This window comes from Prionailurus viverrinus, chromosome D1 (assembly GCF_022837055.1).
Source record: "Prionailurus viverrinus isolate Anna chromosome D1, UM_Priviv_1.0, whole genome shotgun sequence".
Taxonomy (NCBI): domain Eukaryota; kingdom Metazoa; phylum Chordata; class Mammalia; order Carnivora; family Felidae; genus Prionailurus; species Prionailurus viverrinus.
In genome coordinates, this window is record NC_062570.1 from 66,789,792 (window position 1) to 66,803,894 (window position 14,103).

Sequence of the window (14,103 nt, forward strand, 5' to 3'; positions counted from 1 at the left end):
GTTACCTCTGGTAAGGGAACAGACTAGGGCAGAGTGATTTGTCTATATAGTTGAAAATGTTAAGCAAGCATCTGTTTTTAGGTTTATTAATGTACTTAAAATTAATTAATTAACAGAAATACTGAGGGGAAAGTGAATAGCTGATGAACCTCACAGTCGAGAGGGAGTAAAAATATAATGCAATGTGCAAGTACTACAAATATATGTAGAAAAATATACAAAACATAAAGTACAATTAATTCAACCTAGAGAAAGCTAAAAACAGGGTAATATTTGAGTTAGGCTTCAAAGAAAAACAGGTTGGGGAGCAGGTAGGTAAGAAAGATCTATGAAGGACTTAACACAGAGAAAAAGATGAAATTGCATTAGTAGGCAGCAAATTTTTGTCTTTACAGAATCATTTCCAAATACTCAGGTTTTGGTAGTATACTTATAATTGATGACAAGACCCATAAAAATACTTAAAAATGATGCTGAAATATTGACAATATTTATAACCAATAACCCAATCATTACTGCAGTATAATAATACAGTATAATTCATGTCTAGAAAATCATCCATGGTTATTACTCAGTTCAACTGTGTTGCCCTTTGATCACAGTTATTTACTAACCAAATGAAGCTCATATTCTTGTGTGTCAAAGCTCACACTCAGTTAATCAAATGTGATTTTTTTGGTTCTAGCTTGACAGTACACTGTGTTCTCATGTCTTATTTATGGTACTACAGGGTACCACCCAATCCACCACTGTGCTTGACAACCACAAAAACAGGTATACACAGCTTTACCAAAAACAAGTTTCACTCACTGATCAAATTTGGTGGCACAGGTGTTGCAGGTTAAGGTATATCAGTGTGCAGCAGAATTTCTATCAGGAGCCATTGACTTAAGAACTAAAATGTTAATATTTGTTCATTTTGGTACTTCATCCCTGAATAACTATTAATATTATTATTAAGTAATCATATATAAGATTTAGAAACTTAATTATGATTTCTAGAAACATTAAACTTTTTTTCAATCACTCAAATACTACCTTCTCATCATCTGCTCTATCCATATACCACCAATGTACTTAGTACTTTCCTTTCAATTGTCTTTAAATCAACTCACCTATTGAAATCTAGTATTTTATTGGATAATATCATCTATGAAAACATAGGTTTTATATGCTATTTTTAATACATATTATGATAAATACATAACTATTAAAATAACAAAGGTTGCCACATATGATCCCAAATCATATCCATCCTTGACTTTGGTAAACAGTCATTTAGGCATCCTGTGCATACAACATTCTCCTGCAGAGACAGACCAGGAAACAGGCCTAGAGATGGAACGTGATTTGCTCAGTAGTATCAAGTGGTAAGATGCAGACTGGACTCTAAGTCTCCGGAGTCCTGCACTAGTAGTCTTATTACTCTATCACATCTTGTATTCTATCTAGATTACACTAGGAAATGTCAGTCTTCTCTAAATGTTCACATCTCGCACATACCACTTAACAATATAAGGATTAATACAAATTTGAAAATATTCTAAGAATAAAATACTTCCTGGTAATCCTAGACTTCTGAGTTCCTATATAAGGGAAATTTTATTTTAAACAGCTCAGATTGGAATATTATTCAAGAATATGAAGGCCTTAGTTCTAGTAATGGCTTGAAAGTAATGAAGAATTTCTAAGTTATAATTTTCTGATGATGAATAAATTGGCACCTAAAATTTTGTTGGTAAAATAAAATGCCATGCTTTTAAAAATCAACTAAGGGGTGCCTGGTTAGTTTAGTCCATAGAGCACACGACTCTTGAGCTCAGGATCATTGGTTCAGGCCCCCTGTTCAGCATGGAGTTTACTTTAAAAAAGTTGAAAACAAAATCAACTAAAGTAAAGTAACTACAAAAACATAAATGTGTCGGTGAGAAACATCAAAGCTACAAGACTTATTAAAACTTGATTCCAAAGAATGCTGGATATTTAATCTGTCAATAAGTTACATTTTTTTGTAGTAACTTGAAAATATTGGCAGGACAATATCACACTGTTTTGCAAGTAGCACATCTACCAAAGGAATGGGATGTCAATAAGGAGGCTGAAGGAAAAAGAAGTGCTATCTTCCAATTAGAGGCACTAGGGAAATCAGGGATTCTGAGGCAGAGTCTGGTCTTATTTTCACAGGTGTGTTGGTGTGTTTCCAATACCTAACACAGTATTCAGTATATACTAACTACTAAATAAATATGCCGAGTGAAACAGTGAATGTAAAACAAATGAATAGTCAGGATTTAAAGTATATTCTTCAGAAAATATCCAGTAAAGAATTCTATTCTAAATATTCTGAGGATATATTCATGTTTTAAGAACACACAACTCTTTTTAAAGTAATTACACTGCTAATGATATCTAATTCCAATGATCTGAGTTTACATTTACATCAAAAGAAAATTACTGTTAAAAATGTCATACCAAAGAAAGAGCTGCTTGAGTCTGATGTAGAAGTGGTTCCGGGAGGGAAGAGAGATGAATACATTCAGGAATTTTAATAGTGCCTCCATCCAAATCTGCTATGATTACATCAAGCTAAAGGAGATAAAAATTAATCAATAATTAATAAAATGTATTTGTTGTTAAGGAAATTAATTTGGCCTTCATTAATTAAAAATAAGAAGAACCAGGTGTAGAAGAGACTCTTCGTTGTCCATAGGAACAGAATGTTGGGTTCATGACTTCCCAGCTACCATGTATTTCTTAGCTTCCTTTGAAATTAGGTGTGGCATGTGACTAAGTTTCTGATGATGGAATGTGAGAAGTGATGTGTACACTTCAGGCATTCAAAAGAGGGGGTGTAAGGCTCTCCTATGCTCTTCTTTTCCTTCCTATGGCTGAAACTATGAACTGGTTAACAACCCAACCTTGAATATTCAGATTATGACAATGCTGAGGGGATTTTTGGTGTACAAACAAGAGGGAAAGAAGCTTAGAACGTGAATGAGTTCATGGAATAAGCTGGTCTGGCATAATGGAATACCACTAGGGACTGCTGCATAAGTGTTAGGTAAAATTCCATTTTGTTTTAACCACTGTATTTTGGATGCTTTGGTATAGTAGTTTAGCCATATCCTAAATAATACAGTACTCATTACAAGAGTTAACAAACAAAACAATTGGTATACACCAAAATGGTACCATTTGGGTGCTTCAGAAAGAAACTGATTTTTACATTTTACAACAGTCTATTTTAAAATAACTTACATAAAAATGTAATAGAGAAACCAGCCAATACTGTTGAAGTTCTTATGCTGACAAGAGGCTTAAAATTCATCCTAGTTTATACATTAAAAGTTAATAAATTTATTTTTGGAAATACTTGGCTTGTCCTACCTCCAGAAACTGTTTATATTTAGTGGGAAAAAATGACCTTCAACCAGATCAGTATGCTTCTAGTTAGTACTAAGTAGGTTTTACTGATTATGTTTATTGATTTACACATATTTTCATATGCTGATATCACAGCGAAATAGGAACTAGATACCAACATATAAAGAAAGGAAAAGTAATTAATATATGAATGAGGGTCCCGTTTATAATTACAGTGTTGAATAGTACTTTGTCAGTTTTTTTTTTTTTTTTTTTTTTTTTTTTTTCAACGTATTTATTTTTGGGACAGAGAGAGACAAAGCATGAACGGGGGAGGGGCAGAGAGAGAGGGAGACACAGAATCGGAAACAGGCTCCAGGCTCTGAGCCATCAGCCCAGAGCCTGACGCGGGGCTCGAACTCACAGACCGCGAGATCGTGACCTGGCTGAAGTCGGACGCTTAACCGACTGCGCCACCCAGGCGCCCCAGTACTTTGTCAGTTTTAATGACACCTATACTTTGACTACAATTGTAACTATATGTAAGTACCAACAGAGTTTGCATCTTTGTCGGCATTTAAAACTAAAACAAAAGTAGGATTACAAAATCTTAAGAAGCTGTGGATCATAGATATCATATAGCCCAACCTTTCAGTAAAGATATTTTTCTTAAACTCCCTGAAGTGTCATGGAATTTGTTCTTTGCACTCCACTTACTGTGCTTGAGCATACATTCCTCACGTAAGGCACCCCATGTTTCATCATTGGTCAGCTCTCATAGTTGAAAACTTTTATACTAAGGAGAAATTTCTTTTTATATCCACTATACCCATTGATTCTACTTCAGCCTTTTAGAGCTACAAAAAGTGAACCTTCCTACAACAGCCATTTAAATATTTATCTTTAGCTATCAAACAGAACCAGGATATTACCTGAGAAAATTTAAGGGTCTCATAGGATATGGTTTCTATACTCTGACAATCCTGGATGTTCCTCTCCGAAGCACATTATTTTCTTATAATCCCTCTTAAATAAGTTCAGTACAGAGAAGTAAATACAATATTCCAGCACTGGCTTAAATATACAGTATTCCTTTTCTTCTTTGCTATTTCTTTTCATATGGCATTAAGAATAGAATAATTTGGTGGAGCTCATACAGAACTTGTATTCCACTAAAAGCCTTCACTCTTTTGCAAATACTTTTTGCTTTTTAGCTACTAGCCATTCAGCATTAACCCAGACCTCACTTCAAAATATGAATATATTAAAGCACTCATGACAAAGTATAAGTAAAATACTAATTAATGGATTATTTTATCTCCCTTTCTCATATATAGGATGAAGAATACAGAAGATAAAATTAGTATGCCAAAAAAGGGGCATTTTAAATATGAATAAATTCATTTTGTAGATCTTCCATACTTGCTATGAAAAAAAATTAATATTTATATTTTTCAGTGATGCTTTTTCTTCCAGCCAATCTTTTCTATTGGGAATGTAAGAGATCTGAAAATAGTAATCAGGTGAAATGTTATAGGATTCAAATAAATATGATAAGCTTTTAGTCTCATTAACTGGCAATTTAAAGATGAATACTTACAAGTTCATGGATATCAGTTTTAAAGATAGAATGTACTCCAATAATGAAAGGTGTTGGGGAACTTAGAACTTCTAGTAGCTGAGCCGGGAGAATGGGAATATAAGGATAACTGGAAATAATAAAAGAATATGTGAGATATATTTGTTTTTCTGTAATATGAACGTATTTTCTTTTATCTTTATGCAGTATGAATTTTAGATTACCTACATTATCATTAATATTCTCATGGTTATTAACATTAAATTTTTAAAAAGAAAGATTTAAAAACATTTTCATGTAAAAGAGATGATCAGGTATAACAAGATATAAAGTAAACGGAACCCAGGACAGCTTCCTTATCCCTTATCCCTCTGAGGTAAGCAGTCTTTTTAGGTTTATTCATCTTGCTTGAAAACATTTTTCCTTACATAAAAATCTGACATCAGGAGGTAACAGTGACTCCCTTATGGGCTCTCCCCCACTCAATAATGATGATGATTTGTCTAAACAAAACAATCATTCAAATTCCATTTGTTGTACTTGATGTTTGAATTCAATCAGAATGGCAAAGTACAAAAATTAAGGCATAGAATGCTCTCTTATCTAGGGGTTAAGAAAGGCACATAGTAAAAAAAAATAAAGAAAATTTTTTTAAATAAAATATGGAGGCAGTCTAAATTTTTTTCTAGTTTGTATGACTTAAGATCCTAAGTGTTATGAGTATCAAATTGATAAACAGTATATTAGAATAAAATATTTTATTCATAACACTATCAAGCATCACTGTTTAGATTGTTTTGGTTTTTACTTTTTACTATGGAAAGTTTTAACGTGTCCCCCAGAAAATAAAGAGGAAAAAAGGAAAATGAAACCCCATGTATCCAATCCAGATTTGACAATTACCAATGCATGGTTACATGTATGTTTCTACCCATTTTCATTCTCTCCCCTACTGTATTATTTGAAGCAACTCCCAGACATCATATCATTTACACATAAATACTTTAGTAGATATCTAAAAAAAGGTAAGGTATCTTTTTAAATATACATAATACCATTACAACTCCTAAAAATTAATAAGTCTTTAATATCAAATAACCAGAACTAACTTAAGACTTTTATCACCAATTGTATTCAGAGAGAATTAAATGTTGCTGATAATACTATGCAAGTTATTTTTTCCACTAAATTAATCAACATTCAGTAATGAACAACTTGGAAATTTTCCAAATTCTAGGTTAGATTTCCATCAGAATCATGTGTACAGTGTAACTTTGTAAAATATGCCCTTGTGGTTCAAAACTATTGATTGTGCTATGACATTTCAACTAATCATCAATAAGTAATGCAGAATTCAGAATAAATTAAAGTACCAAGTAGAAAACCTCACCTATATTTAAGAGGAAACATTAAAGATTCCAGGGCTCTGCAAGCATCACTAAGTCTCTGGAAACTTGCAGAATGGAAGAGAACCTTATTTTCTGTGAGAACTGCACAGAAGAGGCTGAGGACATTTTGAATTCCTGAAAACACAAGAGCAAATGCTTACCAAATGCATTTAATTTTATATGTGATTCCAACAAACAGACTAAGAATGACATGGAATGAAAAATCCAATATTTTTTAAAGCTCTAAAGAAAACTATTTGGTTAAACTATAAACTCCATACAATCTATGGGTATTTGTTTTCCCAAACTTTCATTTTGTCTTTATTCTTCAAATCAGTGTAACACTCAGTGAACATATCAGTTGTTTGGAAACTGATCTCCAAGGACTGTACTTTTCAACTTCATCTCCAAGGACTGTACTTAAATCCCTGTTTTAGATTCTGGCAATGTTAAATAACTTTTTTCCCCTTTAAAGTCAATTTGTCTGATGTTAATATAACCACACCAGCTTTGTTGTTGAAATTTTCCTGGTATGTCTTTTTCCATCTTTTCATTTCAACCTTTCTCTACTTCTTGTAAATATAGTTGGCATTAAAAAAAAATCCATTCTGACAACTTTTGTCTTTTAAAGAGATCATTTAATTGACTTATATTTATTGCAATTATTTCTATATATACACATAATATCTCATTCAATACTTTTTAGTTGTTCTACCTTTTTTACCATTTCTAAATGATTAATAGAAATGGACCTTCTTTTATCCCCTTATAAGTCCCCAGAATTTATAAGCCCTATTTTTTCTAGTGACAATGCTAGAAAATACAGTCTCAAACATACCAAATTGAAGTTAAAAAACTACATCATTTCTTATTTTCTTTTTTGTTAACAAATCATCCTTAAATTATCAGTTGAACCTTAATTACATGGACCCACTAAATCAAGAGTTACCATTAGTTTTCTAAGGTAAAACACTTCCTCTATCTCCCTTTACTACAGCTTGCCCCTTCACATGAGGCATGCAGATATCTTCTTAGCCCATTAGTAACTGCCCATTATCCTCTTTTATCACTCCCAGCTTATCCCATATGATACACCTGAACTTATAGTTCCATTTTTAATTTTATCTCATTTTGACTAATGTAAAAGTTTCATAACTAGTTTCTCTAATCCAGTCCTTATTCATTTCAGATCTATTCTCCGGCATGATGGACATAAAATACAAATCTGATTATGTCACTTTCATGCCTCAATCTCTTTGGTATCTTCCCATCCTTTTGGGTAGTGATTTTCAAGTATACTCTGTTCCACAGAAGCAATTTATTAAGAGAAGCTTTGCTTCAGTTTTATATATTAATCTCTGTGAACCTCAGTTGGTAAAATGAGGATAATTTCAAAACCTATCTTATAGGGTTGCTATGAAGAAGAAATGAGATAATACATAGAGTTCTCAGCATGGCACCATGGTAAATAATATATATAGATATATTAGCTGAAATTATGATTATTGTTGCAATTACTATTGTAATTATTATAGTTGTTACCATTAATTTCCTTTGAAGTTAGGATTCCGATGCTAAAACTGTTTGAAGACACCTGACGTACCAGACTAGGTCTGACTGAGCTCCATGCCAAATTGTCTTTATGGCCTTACTTCCAGATTTCCAACCCAGCTGCTGCCTCCCACCCTTGTGTGATCAATATTAAACTAACCTAGCTCTCAGAACACTTCTTTCAGTTTGATATCTCTGCTTCTTATATTCATGTTCTTTTTTTTATGTTTATTTATTTTTGAGAGAAAGAGAGAGAGAGAGAGAGAGAGAGAGAGAGAGAGAACGAACACAGGGGAGGGGCATAGAGAAAGGGAAATAGAGGATCTGAAGCAGGCTCTGTGAGGGCTCAAGCTCACAAACCATGAGATCATAACCTGAGCTGACGTTGGATGCTTAACCCACTGAGCCACCCAGGCGCCCGTTTGCTCTTTTTGCCCCTTCATTAAAATGTGAGTCCCTCAAGGTAATACTGGGCCTTATACATTGCTATACCCCTCCTGCCAAGAACTGACTATATAGCAGACACTCAAAAATGTTTCACTGAACTGACAAGCTCTCTGAATGGTGACAGGAGTCACTATAAAAAGATGTTAAACCTTCATTAGAAGATATCAGAGAATATCTTTATAAATTCAGATAGGGAAAGTGTAAAATACACGTCATAAATTAAAAGATTGATAAATTCAATAATTTTAAATTGAGAATTTCTATCAAAAAATAACAAAAAATGAGGACAAATCTCAGACTGAGAAAAATTACATAGGAAGTATATAAATGTGAAAAAATGTTGCCAAAAAATATGTTGCCCTTGCTGGAGGAAACAAATCCAAAAATATAGCTAAGACCAATTTCAAAGAACTTACTGCCTAATTTTTCTTCTAGGAATTTTATGGTTTCTAGTTTTACGTTTAAGTCTTTAAACTATTTGAGTTTTATCTTTGTATGTGGTATAAGAAAGTGGTTCAGTTTCATTTGTTTGGCATGCAGTTGTCCAGTTTTCCCAATATAATTTATTGAAAAGACTGTCTTTTCCCCATTGTATATTCTTGCCTCCTTTTTTGTAGATTAACTGACCATATAAGCATGGGTTTATTTCTGGACTCTAGTCTATTACATTGATCTACATGTTTCTGTGTCAATACCATACTATTTTGATTGCTATAGCTTTGTAGTATAGTTTGAAATCAGAAAGTGTGATACCTCCAGTTTTGTTCTTTCTCAATACTGCTTCGCCCCCAATAATGTTCTTTAGAACTGTTTTCTCTACACTCATAATTTGTTCTGGAATCAGATATTCCAATTAGTTGTTGTGTTTCTTTAGTCTCATTCAATTTGGAACATTATCACAATATTAACAAGTTTTTTTTTTTTTTTCTGAGGTAGAATTCACACCATAAAATAACCATTTTAAAGAGAACAATTTATTGATTTGCTTATGTTGAAACATTGCTGCATTCCAGGAATAAATCCCCTTTGACCACAGTATATGATCCTCTTAACATGTTGTTAAATTTGATTTACTAATATTTGTTGAGCATTTTTACCTCTATATTCATTGAGATTTGGCTTGTAGTTTACTTCCTTCCTTCCTTCATTTCTCTTTTTCTCTTTCTTTACTTCCTTCCCTCTGTCTTTCTTTGCTTCCTTCTTTCCTTCCTTCTTTTTTCCTTTCTCTCCTCCTCTCTCTCTCTCTCTTTCTTTCTTTCTTTCTTTCTTTCTTTCTTTCTCTTTCCTTCTCTCTTTCCTTTTCTTCCTCCCTCCCTTCCTTCCTTCCTTCCTTCCTTCCTTCCTTCCTTCCTTCCATGTCTACATCTGGCTTTGATATCAGGGTAATTGTGGCCTCATTAAATGGGCTTGGAAATGTTTCCTCTGCTTCTACTTTTTTTGGAAGAATTTGAAATGAATAGGTATTTTATTTTTCTTTAAATGTTTGGTAGAATTCAGCAGTGAAGCCAGGTGGTCCTGAAGTTTTCTTTCTGGGATGTTTTTGATTACAGCTTCACTCTTCTTACTAGTAATTATTTGTTCAGATTTTCTATTTCTTTATGATTCAGTCTTGGTAGGTTGTATGTTTCTAGGAATTTATGTGTTCTTCCAGGTTATCTAACTATTGGCATGTAATTATTCGTAGTATTCTCTTATGGTCCTTAGCCATTTCTGTGGTATCAACTGTAATGTCTTTTCTTTCATACCTGATTTTATTTGCAGCTTCTCTCTTTTTTTTCTTAGTCTTGTTAAAGATTTGTCATTTTGTTTTTCTTTTCAAAAAAAAATCGAACAAACCAGATCTTAGTATCATTGGCCTTTTTTATTGCCTTTTTAACTCTATTTCACTTAATTCTGCTCTGATCTTTGTTATTTCTTTCTAACTTTAGGCTTTGTTTGCTCTTTTTCTAGTTCTTTGGAATGTAAAGTTAGCCTGCATATATTTGAGATCTTTCCTTTTTCTTAATGTAGGTATTTATTGCTATAAACTTACATCTTAGATATGTTTTTGCTGCATCCCATAAATTTTAGTATGTTGTATTTCCACTTTCATTTGTCTTATGATGTTTTTGATTTCCTTTTTGACTTTTTAATTGACCCATTGGCTGTTAAGGAGCACATTGTTTAATCTCTATATATCTTTGAATTTTCAAATTTTCTTATTAATTTCTAAGTTTATACCATTATGGTTGGTTGGAAAGTATGCTTTACATGATTTTGATCTTCTTAAATTTATTAAGACTTGTTTTGTGACCAAACACATGATCTACCCTGGAGAATGATCCATGTGCACTTGAGAAGAATGTGTGTTCTGTTGTTGGATGAAAGGTTCTGTATACACCTATGAGGTCCATCTGGTCTAACGTGTCATCTCGGTCTTACTTTTCTTAATTGATTTTGTTTGCTTATAAACCCATTGTTGAATATGGAGTACTGAAGTCCTTTACTATTATTGTTTTGTTGTCTATTTTTCCCTTCAAATCTGCTAACATTTGGGGAGTTGCGGCAAGATGTCGGCTTAGGAGGACGCTGGGCTCACCGCACGTCCTGCTGATCACTTAGATTCCATCTACACCTGCCTAAATAACCCAGAAAACCGCCAGAAGATTAGCAGAACGGAGTCGCCGGAGCCAAACGCAGACGAGAGGCCCACGGAAGAGGGTAGGAAGGGCGGCGAGGCGGTGCGCGCTCCACGGACTGGTGGGAGGGAGCCGGGGCGGAGGGGCGGCTCGCCGGCCAAGCAGAGCCCCCGAGTCTGGCTTGCAAAAGCGGAGGGGCCTGACGGACTGTGTTCCCACAACAAGCGCGACTTAGCGTCTGGGAGGTCATAAGTTAACAGCTCTGCTCAGAAAGCAGGAAGGCTGGAGGACAAAGGGAGGGAGAGCTGCTGAGCCCCCTGACAACAGAGCTCAGTTTGGTGGGGAACAAAGGCGCTCGCCAGCGCCATCTCCCCCGCCCATCCCCCAGCCGAAATCCCAAAGGGAACCGGTTCCTGCCAGGGAACTTGCTCCCTCCGCGCAAACACCCAACACTGCGCTTCTGCGGAGCCAAACCTCCGGCAGCGGATCTGACTCCCTCCCGCTGCCACAGGGCCCCTCCTGAAGTGGATCACCTAAGGAGAAGCGATCTAAGCCTGCCCCTCCTGCCCCCCGAGCACCTTGCCTACCCACCCCAGCTAATACGCCAGATCCCCAGCATCACAAGCCTGGCAGGGTGCAAGTAGCCCAGACGAGCCACACCACCCCACAGTGAATCCCGCCCCTAGGAGAGGGGAAGAGAAGGCACACACCAGTCTGACTGTGGCCCCAGCGGTGGGCTGGGGGCAGACATCAGGTCTGACTGCGGCCCCGCCCACCAACTCCAGTTATACACCACAGCACAGGGGAAGTGCCCTGCAGGTCCTCACCACGCCAGGGACTATCCAAAATGACCAAGCGGAAGAACTCCCCTCAGAAGAATCTCCAGGAAATAACAACAGCTAATGAACTGATCAAAAAGGACTTAAATAACATAACAGAAAGTGAATTTAGAATAATAGTCATAAAATTAATTGCTGGGCTTGAAAACAGTATACAGGACAGCAGAGAATCTCTTGCTACAGAGATCAAGGGACTAAGGAACAGTCACGAGGAGCTGAAAAACGCTTTAAACGAAATGCATAACAAAGTGGAAACCACCACAGCTCAGCTTGAAGAGGCAGAGGAGAGAATAGGTGAACTAGAAGATAAAGTTATGGAAAAAGAGGAAGCTGAGAAAAAGAGAGATAAAAAAATCCAGGAGTATGAGGGGAAAATTAGAGAACTAAGTGATACACTAAAAAGAAATAATATACGCATAATTGGTATCCCAGAGGAGGAAGAGAGAGGGAAAGGTGCTGAAGGGGTACTTGAAGAAATAATAGCTGAGAACTTCCCTGAACTGGGGAAGGAAAAAGGCATTGAAATCCAATAGGCACAGAGAACTCCCTTCAGACGTAACTTGAATCGATCTTCTGCACGACATATCATAGTGAAACTGGCAAAATACAAGGATAAAGAGAAAATTCTGAAAGCAGCAAGGGGTAAACGTGCCCTCACATATAAAGGGAGACCTATAAGACTCGTGACTGATCTCTCTTTTGAAACTTGGCAGGCCAGAAAGAATTGGCACGAGATTTTCAGGGTGCTAGACAGAAAAAATATGCAGCCAAGAATCCTTTATCCAGCAAGTCTGTCATTTAGAATAGAAGGAGAGATAAAGGTCTTCCCAAACAAACAAAAACTGAAGGATTCTGTCACCACTAAACCAGCCCTACAAGAGATCCTAAGGGGGACCCTGTGAGACAAAGTCCCAGAGACATCACTATAAGCATAAAACATACAGACATCACAATGACTCTAAACCCGTATCTTTCTATAATAACACTGAATGTAAATGGATTAAATGCGCCAACCAAAAGACATAGGGTATCAGAATGGATAAAAAAACAAGACCCATCTATTTGCTGTCTACAAGAGACTCATTTTAGACCTGAGGACACCTTTAGATTGAGAGTGAGGGGATGGAGAACTATTTATCATGCGACTGGAAGCCAAAAGAAAGCTGGAGTAGCCATACTTATATCAGACAAACTAGACTTTAAATTAAAGGCTGTAACAAGAGATGAAGAAGGACATTATATAATAGTTACAGGGTCTATCCATAAGGAAGAGCTAACAATTATAAATGTCTATGCGCCGAATACCGGAGCCCCCAAATATATAAAACAATTACTCATAAACATAAGCAACCTTATAGATAAGAATGTGGTAATTGCAGGGGACTTTAATACACCACTTACAGAAATGGATAGATCATCTAGACACACGGTCAATAAAGAAACAAGGGCCCTGAATGATACATTGGATCAGATGGACTTGACAGATATATTTAGAACTCTGCATCCCAAAGCAACAGAATATACTTTCTTCTCGAGTGCACATGGAACATTCTCCAAGATAGATCATATACTGGGTCACAAAACAGCCCTTCATAAGTTTACAAGAATTGAAATTATACCATGCTTACTTTCAGACCACAATGCTATGAAGCTTGAAATCAACCACAGAAAAAAGTCTGGAAAACCTCCAAAAGCATGGAGGTTAAAGAACACCCTACTAACGAATGAGTGGGTCAACCAGGCAATTAGAGAAGAAATTAAAAAATATATGGAAACAAACGAAAATGAAAATACAACAATCCAAACGCTTTGGGACGCAGCAAAGGCAGTCCTGAGAGGAAAATACATTGCAATCCAGGCCTATCTCAAGAAACAAGAAAAATCCCAAATACAAAATCTAACATCACACCTAAAGGAACTAGAAGCAGAACAGCAAAGGCAGCCTAAGCCCAGCAGAAGAAGAGAAATAATAAAGATCAGAGCAGAAATAAACAATATAGAAACTAAAAAAACTGTAGAGCAGATCAACGAAACCAAGAGTTGGTTTTTTGAAAAAATAAACAAAATTGACAAACCTCTAGCCAGACTTCTCAAAAAGAAAAGGGAGATGACCCAAATAGATAAAATCATGAATGAAAATGGAATGATTACAACCAATCCCTCAGAGATACAAACAATTATCAGGGAATACTATGAAAAATTATATGCCAACAAATTGGACAACCTGGAAGCAATGGACAAATTCCTGAACACCCACACTCTTCCAAAACTCTATCAGGAGGAAATAGAAAGCTTGAACAGACCCATAACCAGCGAAG

At 35.7% G+C, this 14,103-nt stretch overlaps 1 protein-coding gene across 6 annotated transcripts in view; it reads right to left on the reverse strand.

Moving 5' to 3' along the window:
* SBF2 (SET binding factor 2) overlaps positions 1-14,103 on the reverse strand; it is a 501,522-nt gene that overhangs the window by 210,365 nt on the left and 277,054 nt on the right. For all 6 annotated transcript variants that reach the window (XM_047877111.1, XM_047877108.1, XM_047877112.1 and 3 more), the window contains exons 7-9: positions 6,333-6,465; positions 4,964-5,072; positions 2,473-2,586 (exon numbers count right to left, since the gene is read on the reverse strand). In XM_047877111.1, coding sequence (XP_047733067.1) covers positions 2,473-2,586; positions 4,964-5,072; positions 6,333-6,465 — 356 coding nt within the window. The remainder of the gene's footprint in view (positions 1-2,472; positions 2,587-4,963; positions 5,073-6,332; positions 6,466-14,103) is intronic.